The sequence below is a fragment of the Netta rufina genome, assembly GCF_964035555.1.
Source record: "Netta rufina genome assembly, chromosome: 5".
Taxonomy (NCBI): domain Eukaryota; kingdom Metazoa; phylum Chordata; class Aves; order Anseriformes; family Anatidae; genus Netta; species Netta rufina.
Window position 1 is genome coordinate 19539404 of NC_140128.1, and position 14023 is coordinate 19553426.

General features: G+C 57.9%; 2 protein-coding genes across 2 annotated transcripts; one reads left to right on the forward strand and one right to left on the reverse strand.

Moving 5' to 3' along the window:
• The first annotated feature begins 604 nt into the window (after nt 1–604).
• IRF7 (interferon regulatory factor 7) lies at nt 605–4093 on the forward strand. Its single transcript, XM_084288245.1, has 11 exons — nt 605–735; nt 835–997; nt 1305–1467; nt 1548–1633; nt 1783–1828; nt 1975–2097; nt 2179–2343; nt 2454–2579; nt 2646–3020; nt 3165–3283; nt 3523–4093. Exons 1-11 carry the CDS (start codon nt 713–715, stop codon nt 3667–3669), a joined length of 1536 nt encoding a protein of 511 aa, XP_084144371.1. The 5' UTR covers nt 605–712; the 3' UTR covers nt 3670–4093.
• Nucleotides 4094–4652: 559 nt separating this feature from the next.
• On the reverse strand, nt 4653–12066 carry LOC311209758 (malignant fibrous histiocytoma-amplified sequence 1 homolog; the record flags this gene model as incomplete). The annotated part of the gene is made up of 11 exons (XM_084287270.1): nt 4653–4670; nt 4807–4913; nt 5436–5506; nt 5971–6130; nt 6360–6517; nt 7088–7575; nt 7671–7861; nt 8681–8867; nt 9334–9625; nt 9999–10875; nt 11919–12066. The coding sequence occupies 11 exons, from the start codon at nt 12064–12066 to the stop codon at nt 4653–4655; spliced, it is 2697 nt and encodes an 898-aa protein (XP_084143396.1).
• Nucleotides 12067–14023: the final 1957 nt, after the last annotated feature.

Below are 14023 nucleotides of genomic sequence, written 5' to 3' on the forward strand. Positions count from 1 at the left end.
CCGAAACCGGGGCCGGGAGCCACCAATGCCAGGCCCGCACCAAGCACCCCAAGCTCCCCCCCAGCACAGCGGGGCCTGATCCTGCCCGGGACCCCCCTGCCAGCCCTCATCACCCCCGGGCCTGCAGCCCCCGGGGGTGCAGCTTTTACAAGTGCAGCTTTCAGCCTGGATTTGCTGTGTTGTTGTTGTTGTTGTTTGAGGGGTGGAGTCACAGATATTGCAGCGCGGCACTGGTCAGCGCAGTAATTGCCTCCGAGGGCACTAATTGCTTTCAGGTGGGCACAACAGGGCTGGCAGCTGCTCCTGCTCACCCCCCGCCATCACCCCGGTGGTGCTCGGGGGGCTGTGCACCCCTATCCTGAGCCAAGCTCCCTGCACAGTGGGGACAGGGACGGGGATGGGGATGGGGACAGGGATGGGGAGGGGAAGGGGGAGACCCTGTGAAAGGGGACCCCAGGGGTTGCAGCTCGGTGCCGTGACCCCCCAGCCAGCCACCCATCCTCCCCCCCCAGACACCCAAGCAGCCAGTTTCAGTTTCGGGAGCCCCACGTGATTTCCAGGAAAGCCGCTCCCACTGCCGATTCTATAAGAGCCGGCACCCGCGGAAGGGAACCCCGATACCAACAGGTTGGGGGGAAAGGCACCGGGACCCCACAGCCAGTCCTGCTGCTGCTGGGGGCTCCGGGAGGGGAGTGAGGGCAGTGGGGACACCATGGCAGCGGCGGAGAGCGAAGGGTAAGCGGCAGCCTCCGCCTGCCGGGCAGGGGGCCCAGCACCGGGCCGGGGGGCTGCGAGCCCTGAGCCCCCCGCGGTGACGGCCCCGTGCCCCCACAGGGACGCCCAGAAGCTGCGCTTTGGGCCGTGGCTGCTGAACGCCATCGACAGCGGCTTGTACCAGGGGCTCTGCTGGACCAACCCGGCCCAGAAGGTCTTCCGCATCCCCTGGAAGCACAACGCCAGGAAGGATGTCACCAGCAGCGACATCGAGATCTTCAAGGTGGGTGGGAGGGAGGGGAGAGGTGGCCACCCCGCCTGGGCTGTCGAGGTTGGATGGGAAGGGGTGCAGGGAGCAGAGACCACAAAGCCTTCACGGGAGGTGAGATGGAGGCCACCAGCAGCGACCTCAAGTTCCTCAGTGTGGGGGGACGGGCTGACCACGAGGCGGGGGCACAGGTGTAGGCCAGCAGTGACCGTGAGGTCTCCACGGTGGGTGAGATGGGTGGACTTGGGGAGGGGGCACCAGCGTCCCCCAAACCGGGTGTCCCCGGAGCCGGGGTCCCTGCGTTCACCCCCGCGCCCCCCAGGCCTGGGCGCAGGCCAGCGGGAGGTACGAGGGGAGCCCCGAGGACCCGGCCAAGTGGAAGACCAACTTTCGCTGCGCCCTGAGGAGCACCCACATGTTCACGCTGCTGGAGGACAACTCCAAGAACAGCGATGACCCTCACAAGGTCTTCGCCGTCACCTCAGGTGAGCCCAGGCCCACAAGGAGCAATTGGGGAAGGGGAGGCCGAGCTCGGGGCGCCCCCCTCACCCTGTTCTCCTTCCAGCTGTCCCCCAGCACGGCCAGGACACAGGGCTTGGGGTCCCCGTGGCGGACGCCCCGCCGCAGCAGCAGCCACAGCAGCAGCCACAGGTACCGGGGGTCAGCATGGCAGGAGGGGAAGGAGCCAGGGCCTGCATCCCCCGTCCCCCAAATCCTTGGGGTGCTCCAGAACTGGAGCCCAGCACCCACCCCGTGCCCCAGGCCCTGTCAGTAAAGCCCCCTCCTGCTTCCCTTTGCAGCTGGAGCTCAACCACCACGATGTGGCCCTACAAATCGTCCCCCGAGGTAGGCACCGGTCCCCCAGCTTGTGGGGGGGGCACCTGGGTGGGTTTGCCCCAGAGCCGAGCCACCGCGGGGTGCCGCTGGCTGGCGGGGGCTGTAATTTGGGGTCGCCGATGGCTGGTAAAGCTCCCCCCGCCATGCCCCCCCAGGCAGCACCACTGCTCCCACCACGCAGTCGCTGACGCAGGAGGACCTGGACATGCTGCAGTGGGTGCTGCAGCACTGCAACATCTCCACCACCGACCCCACACCGTCCCCCTGGCCGCCCGCAGGTGAGACTGGCCCTGCTCGGGGCCGGGGGGAGGTGCAGAGGGGTGGGGGTGACCCTGTCCCCACCCGTGCTGTCTCCTCAGGGGATGTCCTGCACAACGAGGATGCTCTGCTCCAGCCCGGCCCTGGCCAAGGCGGCTGCCTCCCCCCGACGGTGTTTCAGGAGTGGGGGCCCGCGGCGGAGCAGCCCCCGCTGGGTGCCTACGGCCCCTCGGAGCACATGCTGCTGGGGGAGCAAACCATCCCAGGTGGGTGCTGCAGGGCTCCGGACACGGGAAACCAACGTAATGGGGTGAGAAGTGAATGGGGGAGGATGTCCCCAAATTGTGAGGCCGACGCTGTCCCCGTGCTGTCACAGGAGCCGTGTCACTGCCGTGCCACACGCACCCCGCCGAGCCGGAGCCTGCTGTCCCCGTGCTGTCCGCGGGCGAGGAGCTGCTCTTCCACCCCAACGCCAACCCCGCGCCACCCACGGATGACACAGGTGAGGGGCTGGAGGAGGGAGCGGGTCGAAGTTTTGGGAGCTGCCGCTGACTGCTGCTTGTCACAGGGATCCCCCCGCACCTGGATGTCACCATCTACTACCGGGGGAAGACGGTCCACCAGGAGGTGGTGAATGACAGGCAGTGCCTGCTGACCTACCAGTCCCTGGACCCGGTGGTGGTCCTGCAGCCAGGGCAGCACGTCCTCTTCCCCAGCCCCGAGGGCCTGGCCGACAGCAAGCAGCGGCAGTACACCGAGGAGCTGCTGCTGGGCGTGGGGCTGCGGCTGGAGCAGCGCGCCGGCAAGCTCTTCGCCACCCGCCTGAAGAAGTGCAAGGTCTTCTGGGCTCTGTCGCAGCAGCTCGACAACGGGAAACCCCCACCCAACCTCCTGTGCCGGGACCAGGAGACCTCCATCTTCGACTTCCACAGGTTTTGCACAGGTGGGGAAGGAAGGATGGAGGTGGTGGGAAGGGGGCAGCCCCAGGCTGGGCACCACCCGACCCCTCCCGTCCCTTTTGTCCCCACGGTGCCCGCTGCCGTCTCTTGGGCTCGCCCCGAAGCCAAGCCCGACCTTTGCTTTGCAGACCTTAGGGACTTCCGCGACAACCGCAGGGAGCGCTCCCCCGACTTCACCATCTTCCTCTGCTTCGGGCAGTGCTTCTCCAACTGCAAGCCCAAGGAGTCCAAGCTCATCCTGGTGAAGGTGAGCGGCCCCGAGGGGGCTGACGGCCACCCCTACAGCCTGGGGAGGTGTTCCTGGGGGCTGCGGGAGGTGGGAAGCCAGGGGAGGGAGCCCTCAGGGGCTGGGGGCGATGTGGGGCTGGGTACACGTGGAGTGGGCCCCTCGGGGACAGGGGTGCCCTGGGTGCCTCCTTCCTCAGCTCTAGGGGGACGGGGCCACAAGGGCTGCCTGCAGGACACGGTGCCCCTTTTCTGCCCCAGCTGGTGCCCAAGTTCTGTGAGCACTGGTACGAGCAGGTGCAGCGGCAGGGAGCCTCCTCCCTCAACAGCGGCAACGTCAGCCTGCAGCTCTCCGATTCCTTCAGCCTCTACGAGCTCATCGAGCAGTACAACATGCAGATAGACTGACAGCCCCTGCCCCTGCCCCCTCCGGCCTCTTCTGCGGTGCTTGCAGAGTGTTTTCGGGTGCTGTTGCATCTGGATGGACTGATCTCACCGCTGCACAGCAGGAACGAGCTGTGTAAGCTCTCCCTGGGCACTCTGGCACCCCTGCTCTGGCCGCAGGTGCTGACTGAGAATTAGCAGAGCGCACCTGGGGCCATGCAGGCCAGCCACGTCCCGCCCTCCAAGAGAAAGCAGCTCTAAAAGCTCCAGAAGTGGTTGGCAGAGCCTCTGCTCTGGCTGTGCGGCACTTTACCCCTGCAGCAGCGGCAGGGCATCAGAGGTGGGCTCCCTCCTGCTCCACCCCCAAGAACAGTTTCACCGGCCGGTGCTGGAACTGACACTCAGCTCCTCTCAGCCAGTACGGGCAGCTGCTAACCTGGGGTTTTGTAGTGTGATCACTTATAGATTTATTTTTCCGATTTTTTTTTTTAAGTTTAAATATATGTATATATAAAAGTGCTTCCTGCTTGCTGGTGTTGCGTAGACATCTGCCCCGAGCCCTTCGTGCCCTGAAGCCCCCGGGCCAGCTTTGTCCCAGCAGAGCCCCGGCCAGCCGCAGCCCGACGGTGACCACGTCCCCTTTGGGAAAGGGATCGAGGCAGGGGTTAACCCCGGCAGCAGGGAGTAGGCTGCTTGATGTGCAGCTCAAGAACCAGAAGTGGCCTTTGCAGCTAAATTATTAACCTTTGGGGCACCAAATTGCTGCTGTGCTTTATCTCGTAGCTGCTGACATTGGGCTCGTAGGGCAGCAGCTGTGAGCATGCTGTCCCCCGGAGATGAGGCGACTTCCCACACATGAAGGACGCATTTATTTATGTATTTATTTCCATGCATCACGGATGCATGCAGGACTTGCAAGCCAGGAAGAAAACGCGTTGAGGACAGCTTGTCTCTGCCTTAAAAGTAATATTTATGTCTTCCACAAGCACCTCCCTGATGGCCTGAGGTTACTCACTTGAGATGTTCTGGAAACAAAACATAGAGTCACGGCAACACAGAGCACGGAGGAGTGCCGCAGGACCAGCCAGCCGCACGGAGCTGCGTGGGGAGGGTGGCACGGGGACACGGGCAGGGGACCTGCCACGCATGGCCCCCACCTACCTGCCGGTTGACGTGGATGCTGCTGGGTCCAAAGGTGGTGGTGCCGTAGCTGGTCACGTAGTAGTGAACGGCTGGCTGCGCCGGGGGCACCTCCGGGTGCGTGGGCACTGCGGGGACGCAGGAGGGGACCGTCAGCTGTTAGGCAACTCCGCTCCCATAAACCCAGCAACTGAGTTATTCAACCCTAAAGATAAACAGGGAGCCCCACTGGTGACAGGACGGCGAGTAGCAGCTGCTTTGGGCTCAGAGTGAGGGGAAAAACTGCTGCGGTTTGGGCGTCGGGGGACATGTTTCCAGGCACGAAGGGCAGTGGGAAGGGGGAGCACAGCCCGTGTTCCCAGGCCTGGCTGTCACAGCCACCGTCGGCATGGCGGCCAGGGCCTGCCCATGGGGTGAGACGCCCCGAACCAAAAGGGTTTGCAACCCACCGAACTGCACAAAGGCTGCTTGCTGCCACTGCTGGGCCAGGAAGAGAGGGCCGTGAAGTGAGCAGGCACCGGGCATGGGATTTCCCCTACAAGCTCCTTACCGTTTAAAGACAGTAAACATGCCCCTTTACCCCCACACCTCCCATTTAAGCCCCTGCTTCTCGTCTGGCTGCTCTGTGGTGCTGCCCTTTCCGGGCTCACCTTTTGGTAAGAGCAGCTCTGTTCCAAACCGATGACCACACGTTCCACAGGTTTTAACTTCTTCCTTCGTCCTGTAAGGGAAAAAGCCCCGAGGAGAAGAATGAGCAGGATCTGCCTTCAGCACTTCCCATGGAAGATGGTGCCAAGGCGGTGGGCAAGGATGCCTCTTCCCACTCCGATGTAGGGCCCCGTGGTTGGTGGGATGGGGCTGCCTCCCTGGGTGCCTGAGCCCCCAGCTCCTTATGAAATGGGGGAAATCTGGCACTGCCCTGTCCCAGACCAAGCCCGAGAGGACATTACGTGACATTTCCCTAAGCCCCCAAGTCTCAACTTTTTTCTCCTTTCCTTCCTTGCTTGAGTTTCTCGTGCCATTAAATGCTACCACCTGTGTGGCACAGGCTCAGAAGGGCAGCACAGGGCCCAGCAGCATTGCAATGAATTTGACACATCTTTTAAAAGCTGATCAGCCTCCATGGCACTGCAACAGCAGCCATCAGGCTCCAGCCCCGTGCGTGCCGAGACAGCACATACATACACAGCGTTTTTGCCGTCCATGTCTGGCCAGACCAGCTCCGCAGGACAGCCAGCAGTCCGGCAAGGCGTCTTCACGCACACGTGCAGCCCTGGCCACTCCTCTGAGAGCTTCTGGACGATGAACACGACCGCCATGAGGAAGTCCCAGGTAAACTGGAATCCTTCCAGACAGAAGGAGAAAGTCACAGTTACTCATGACCACCCAGAGCGGTGGCCTGGGTGAACGTGGATCATTTCCAGTTTGGTTGTGTCCATCAGAACCTGTGTGCCGGCTGTTTTTCACCTTAACCAATTTCCAGCCGTCTTCAAAGGGAATTGCTGCAGAGGTTTTTGGTTGGGAGCCATGGCACCAGCGCAGCACACAGGCTGCACGGGGACAGGGATCCTTACCCGTTGTTCCTGCTGGCTTTCTGCTTCGGAGCTCCAGGTAGCTGTACGCCCTCTGGTTGTTCTCTTTGATCAGCAGAGGCTTGCCGTTGCATATGAGCAGGCAGGTCACCTTGGCCACCCAGTGTGTGGAGTAGAAGGAACAAGCTTTCACCAGGAACCTGCAGGTAGATTGCCTGGGGCTTTAATCTCCTTCCTCCCACACATAGAGAAAGAGTGGCACCTGGTGGGCCTCAGAAATACAGAGCCAACATCAGCCAGAATCGAGCTAGAAGATAAAAGAGGACCTCAAAAGCTCAAGCAGCCTCTTAAGCCAAGAGCTGCTTCCACGTTTGGCCACCAGATAAAACTCTGGGTACAAGTCAAGAACCCCAGGAGACCTTCCGGAAACTGGAACTGTCCCAGTGGAAACTGGACCCTTCCCAGCTCTCTGCTGTAGTGGGACTGGGAGATCTCCAAGTGCCTGGATAGGCAGACTAGCCCTGTGGCCTGCCAAAAACCACCCTGCATGAAAGGTAAAGCAGAAGGACTGTTTTCCTTGCTCACATCCAGCCAGCAAATATTAAAACGATTCACGTACGTGGGGAAGAGTTGAGGTCCCACCATGGTCTCCTGAGTCCTGGCCTTGTGCCTCAGCTGTTATGGTTGCCACAGCTGAGAGCCTGTCGTAGCTGCTGTGTACCAAACCAACCCCAACGCCAGCCTCAGCACGGCCAGAAACAACTGCTTACCTCTGAAAGAAACCCTCAGGTATTTCAGGTGAGAAGTAGGCACGGATGTGGAGGTCCTCGGGGTGATCTCCTCCCCACACCTCAGCAACCTCTTCGGTCTGGTTCAGGTAGGTTGGGAACAAGTACCAGGACTCCCCTTGGCCCCGCGTGGTCTCCCACAGCTTCCCAGGCACAAACTCGCAGGCCTGTGGGTTGAGAGCTTTGGCGTGCCTCACCTCCAGGCAGAGCTCGAAGTGCTCCAGGAGGCTGAAGAGCTTCCCTCTCCCTCTGTGGGGCTTGTACCCCATGATTTCCTCAAAGACGTCCTGCATCCCTTCTGAACAGAGCTGGTACTTCACCAGAGCCCGCACTGCCCGGTGGCACAGCATTGCCTTTGACTTGAAGGTCCACACCCAGTTGGACCTGTCTCTGATGGTGGCGTGCTCTGCGATCAGCGTGTCCACGGAGATGCTCTCCAGCTGCTGGACCAGGCGGTACCTCACAAGGAGCTGGGCAGGAAGAAAAGGAGACAGGAGGCTGCAGCAAGAGGAGCACCGCTGAGCTCAGGCTGTGCAGAGATCGTGGTCTTTGTCCCCGTGCTTACCCTGAACATAGTGATGAGGAAGGTGGGCTGCAGAAAGACCGTGCTTTCCAGGTGCTTGATTTCCTCGTACCACACAATGAGCCCGATGCGGTGGAGGTACCGCAAGATGTCCTGCAGAAGCTCTCTGTCCAGGCTGGCCAGGTGCTCGCGCAGGGAGAGTTTGCTGAGCAGGTACTGGAGGTCCATCATGCCTAGAGGGAGACGCTGGTGCTCAGCACGCTGCCCACAGCTGCCAAGCCAGCAGCCGGAGGCTTTGCAGTACCAAGGAGCACCACCAGTACCCATGGTCACACAGGCCGTGCCACCCCTAGGGCAGCAGCCGGGACCAGAGCGATGCTTGGTGCCCGCGGCGCAAGGCGCTTTGCCCACCCTGGGCTGTCCTGCTGCGGTGCTGCAGCAGAGGCCTGAGAAGCAAAGCTCAGAGGGTGTGCGAAAGGTGTGCACAGGCATCCCCAGGGAGGTACCAGCTCCGCTGCCGCTCACGATGAGTGCCAGGGGAGCGTCCCCAGCTGCACACACGTCCCTTGGGGCGCTGTAGCGAAGCCACCGTGCAGGAAGCAGCAATGCTTCGCCCCGCCACCCTCCAGTTCCCATGGCATTGCCTTGCCTCAGCGCTGGTGCCTGCCAGGACCTCAGCGGAGCATCTGAAACATGAGGCTGATTCTGCTTTTTTCAGTGTTTGAATGCATGGCTTGTTTCCCACTAGAAGACCTCTAATGGCAAGTTTAATCTCAGTGTCATTTAGTCATGCAGAGAGCACAGGGACACAGACAACAAAATGTGGCTTATCTCCACAACACACTGGAGTTTGCTCCTCATCCTCTAGCCCTGCAGCTGCAGGGGAGCCAGAGAGCACTCAGGTGGTGCAGGAAATTTTTTTCTTTTGCTTTGGAAATGTGGGTGAGAAACCAGGGCTGCCTGCTAGGCCTGTCGCTGAAGACACAGAGAAGGGGCTAGGGGCGTTAAAATAAATTTGGCAAGGCATAGGTTTGGAAACCAAAACCGCTCACCGTGCTCAGCCACCTCCTCGCCCTGTGCGATATCCATGATGGCGGCTTCCACCTGCCGGTAGACAGGCGGCAGCACCCGGACCACCTCAGGGAAGAGCTCTTCGTTTCTCACGTGCTCCAGAATCGTGGCTTCGAGCCTTTTGATGTCATGGTGGTTTGTGCAGTTGACAGCAACTAAGTCTAAGATCTGGAAGAGAAAAAGCACACGCACCTGCCAAAGGGAAGACCGGCGGAGGCCAGGGCCACACAAAATGGTGGACGCCCTGCTGAGGGAAGCCAAGCCGCGCTCCTGGTTACCCAGTGAAGCTCTGCATCCTCGGAGGTTCGCCACACCAAGCAGACAGTGTGCCGAGCACCACAGGAAGGACACCTGCCCTGTGCTGCAGCCGCCCCAGAAAACCACCCACCCACACCTTGGTGCTTGCAAACCAAATTTGTCTGCCCCAGCCCCATGGAGCTGCTGTGGGGACAGTCTGATGCAGCAGCGGTGGGCAACCATCGCCAGCAGCATGCTGAGAGAGGTGAACGCAGACCACGAGGTACCATCACGGCATCAGCTACCCCACTAAACGGGCCTGTGTAAGCACCCCAAACCCTGCGAGCTTGCCCAGCTCCCCTGATAGCTGCAGCAAATCCACAAAAATCGGCCCTACGGTTAACATGTGGTTCTCCATCTCCTTCAGCCTCTCCCACTGGTCCACATAAAACTCAGGCTCCTCGCTGTCCTCCAGGTTGTTGATGAAGTGAGCAAGGTTGTTTTTTCTCTCCACCAGCATGGCCGCAATCTTGGACATGATGTCAGACCTCTTCTCCTCCACCTCTCCCTCCCGGCAGCAGTCCACGTGGGTTCCCACAGGAAGCACCACCGAGTTTGGGACTCGCATGGACAGGTTGTTGATCCAGAAACCAACAAGGTCCTTGAACGTGTCATCATTAGTTTGGTACCTGGGGAGGGAGAGAGAGAAAAATTCCCAAATTCACATCTAATGCTCTGAACCTTTGAAGACTGAATCCTTGAAGAGGAATCTCTGAGGCAGAAAGCAAAGCTGGGAACCACATAAATTGGGATCACTTGCCACAAGACAAGTTAATACTTAAACCTCTCAAAACAGGGGGCTTTAGTAAGGTGATGCCAGATCAAGTGGCTTAATAAAAAATGTGATCTCCAAAAAGGGGGAGAGTGAGATCTATTTAGTCCAGCAGAGAACAGCTATGAAGGTACAATGGAACTGGCAAGAATTGTGGAAATGGAAAGGAAAAGCTTGCCCAACCCAGGTTCGTTGGTCTGCTCCCGCTCTGCCTTGAATTCAGCACTTACCTGTGGAGGTTGATGACAAGGATGACAAGTGCCTGTGGGGTGATGAACACATGGTGAGTCATGTAATACTCCAGCTGGCCAGCAAAGTCCCAGAAGAGAAAAGTGAAGTCATCGATCCGGAACTCGCTGATCTCTATCCCAACTGTCCGCTCTTCCTTGGGCACCAGTTTGCTTTGTCTCTGCTTCAGGCTCTTGCAGATGGTGGATTTCCCTGCCAGTGAGGCCCCCAGGAACATGGTCTTGACCCTCTTGTCCTCCTGCCCTGAACCATGTTGGAGCTGGTTGAAGTAATTCAGGATCTGCTGGATGCCACCGGCGCACACTTCGCTGGGTGGCTCCCTGAGCGGGTTCCCGTTGGCCCTGAACATTTTCAGGGACTGCCCCTGGAACAGCTCCTTGGGGAGCTGGCGAAGGGCGTTATTCTGCACATGGAGCTCCTGTAGGTTTGCCAGCTGCAGGACAGGCTGGGGGAAGGTTCGAAACAGGTTGTTGGAGATGTTGAGGTACTGGAGGCTGCCTCGACAGGCTGCCAGGTCCCTGGGGAGAGCACCCAGACGGTTGTTGTTCAGACGCAAGTGCTTAAGCCTGGGGAGATGAGAGAAAATCCCCTCTGGGATGACTCGGATTTGGTTCTGATTCAGTTCGAGCTTCTCTAACCAGACCAGTCTCTGGATTTCCTTGGGAAAGTCCACAATCTCGTTCTTGGACAGTATGAGCTTCTTCAGGTTGCACAGCTTAGAAATGCCGGCGATGCTCCTGAGTTTGTTCCTGTCGAGGTCAAGGCTCTCCAGCGCGGGATTGCTCAGGACTGCTGGGGGCAGCACCCGCAGCCTCTGGGTGGAGAGAGTCACCTCCCGCAAGCCGTCCTGCTCCGGACCTGGGCACGTGGGACAGGAAAGCTTTGTAAGGACGCCACGCAGCTGCCGGCCTGCTGGAAGAGAGCCTTTCAGCTGCACAGGGGCAGATCATTTGCTCTCTTGAGACCTTGCGCTTGGCAAAATTTGAGACCATTCTGTCCAGCAAGGCAAAGCTGAGGCTAAACGCAAAGAGCTGTTTGAGCAGCATGACCACAGCTCCTGGCCTCGCTCAGGAGAGGGAACAAAGCCGAGACGAGAGGATCTTGTCTGGGCCTGAAGATGGGGGAAGCGGTAGAAGAAACGATGCCCACCGCATCTCAGCCAGGAGCCCCAGGGTCGCAGTAACAGCTTTGCTCTCATTAGAGCACTGTGAGAGCTGTGCCAGCAGATGCAGCTGCCCTAATTTCAGCAGCAGGCTGGCAGGGCAGAGCTGGCACGTGGCGGAGAGCTGCTCCCCAGATAACCTGCCCAGATCGCCCTTGTGCTGCCACCCGCCCCCAGCGCCAGACCACAGCCAAGGCAATGATGCTTTGAGGCCAGGGCTGGCGAGATCAGACACTTCCTCTCTCACATCCTCCCCCTCCAGATGCAGGCTCCGACTCCCTAAATCGCTGCTGCCAGCCCGAGGAAGCCAGGGAATAAGGCAGGGAGAGCAGAGGTGTCCCAGAGGATAGGGAGCAGGAGATGGGAGCTGCGGAAGGCCTCGAGCCAGAGCAGCCCCAACAGGAGGGTGCTTATGGCAGAGGGATTTGCACGTGAGAATAGAGCCGGGGGTCAGGACTAGAAGCAAATAGAGATGAACTCGTTCTCCTCTCCCTTGTTTCACTTCCTCGCAGGATGACGCCGCGCGTGGCACCCCCTTGCGCAAGATGCCGGACTCAGGAGCTTTCAGCATCACCACCTAAACCTGGAGCGTGCCACAAGCCCGCTTGGAAAGCCAGCTTTGACCCACTCCCAAACACCTCTTCTCGCCTCTCTCCTCCAGAAAGACAAGCCAAAGGGCTCCCACCACCGTCCGAACCGGGCCCCGTGGGCAGCACGAAGAGCCGGGGCAACTACTCACAGGCTCTGGGCTGGGCCATGGCCCTGCAGCGCAGCACCAGCTGGGTCCTCCCGATCGCTCGGCCTCCCCCTTTCGTTTCCTCCTCTTGTGTGGCTCCCCGCCTCCCCGGGCTCTGCACGGGAACCCCACCCTCTCTTTCTCCATCCATGCCCAGAGCAGCTCCCAACAGCTCGAGCACGCCTGGGCAGACACCAAGCCCTTGATCACCACGCTCAACAAATGACGGGAGGATCCCAGCCTCCTGTTTTCAGCTGCCCGTAACGTAGAGGACTCCGAGCAGTTCTTCCTCACGCTCTCACCTATTTGCATTCTCTTACTGGTCAGGAAAACAGCTAAATTGCAGAACAACTTAATTGCTTTTAAATCCTTATGGTGGGGCAAGGGTACTTACCTGTACTGCTTTGTAATTATGAAGCATTTCCCACACGGAAACGAGCTGCCACCCAAGATCCTGGCCTCAGAGTGCTGTACACCACCCAAACCATTGTAACCCTAAAGGAACACTCTTCTCTTAAAATGCAGGGACAAGGGCTCTGTGTAAGACAGGCCTTCACCCCTACAAGGAGGACAGTGACCTCTTTCAACATTACCTGACACAAGCCAGGGAGCTCATTCCTATAACGAGCGCTGGGAACGCTGTGGGATGAAGACGGTGGCAGAGCAGGGCTCGTGTCAACCTCCAGCAATCCTTGTGCTTGCTAAAGGAACTTCTCTTTAGCTTAAGTGTTACCACTGGTGTAGAGGAGGGGAAGAACATTAACAGGAGGTCATTGCACACGTCAAATAAATGAGATTTCTTCCACTGAATGGGTGGCAGCACCTGATCTGAGAAGGTCAACCAGAAAAAAAAACGCACATGGAATATGCAGTATACTAGGAAAATTGTTTTGTATAACATGCTCAGAAAGGCATTTTAAGGTACGTCGCTCAATGTAAGTCAGCCCTTGGGAGAGGCAATCTCACGAATTTATTTTTCACAGTAGGCAGATTGAAGGAACCAGTATTATTTCTCACACAACTTCAGGGGAAAGCACTTGCACAGTGCGTGTTTTTCAGCTTCGATGCTTCTCCAGGCAAGGGCAGGTGCAGATGTGAGTGAAATTTAACAGCTCCTAGACTGTACACACATTTGATATATCTTGCACCAGGCTATTACCTTTGCAGCTAATTCAGACTAGTACCAACCAAGAACTGAAAACAGTGAATCTGTCTGGGGAACAAAGCAGGAAGTTATTGTCTTCCTGGTCACCAACATAGTTGCTTCCATTACTGGGTCAAGCTTTGTCATTCAAACCTCTTGTCAGGTGCAGGCTGTTCACTCCCGAATTGTTCCTCTGATAAATCCCAAAGTGTCTGATTGTCAGCCTATATGGAAACTCAACTAGATAACACTCTCATTCTTGTTTCATCAACACCATAAAGGCTTCTGGGCTTTATTTTCTCAAGAAACCTAGCAGAAGTGTTTCTGTTCATAACCCCACACCCACCTGTGAGGCATGCATTCTAGATACATGTTTAACTGTAAAACTGAAACTCTTCTCCCTAAAAAAGAGGCTTCCTTCCAAAATCTTGGAAGTCATCAACCCCTCCATTCAATTTGCACTTTCATACAAAGAGCAGACCAGGGAAGACCAACCCCAAAATGCTCAGGGCTTGTCCTTAAGCACAGCTCTAGGATAGTGAGATAGCAAATTGTGGCAATGAAGTGGTGTAGGAGGTCAGGCAGTACTGGTGGAGGTTTTTGTTTGTTTGTTTTAAACAGTCAAACACACACACAGAACAGATACTTAGAACCTATCAGAATTACAATATGCCGACAAAGCTCAAGACAGAGATCAGCATTTGCTAAAAAGTCAGGAAAGCCAGCAATGGATGGGAGTTCTTTTTTGTGAGCTCTTCCCATGCTCACCAGGAAAAATAAGAGCTGAAAAGTTACTTGATTCATTAAAAACAAAAACAAAAAAACACTCCCAAGAGCTTACTTTCTCTTTGAAGAAGAGCAGCAAGACCCTCAAAGAGGGTAGTTCCTATCTGCACTTCACAAATGTTACTGATATCTGGGCTAACGGGCCACCTATATTCAGATCCCCTTGAAAGGAAAAGCC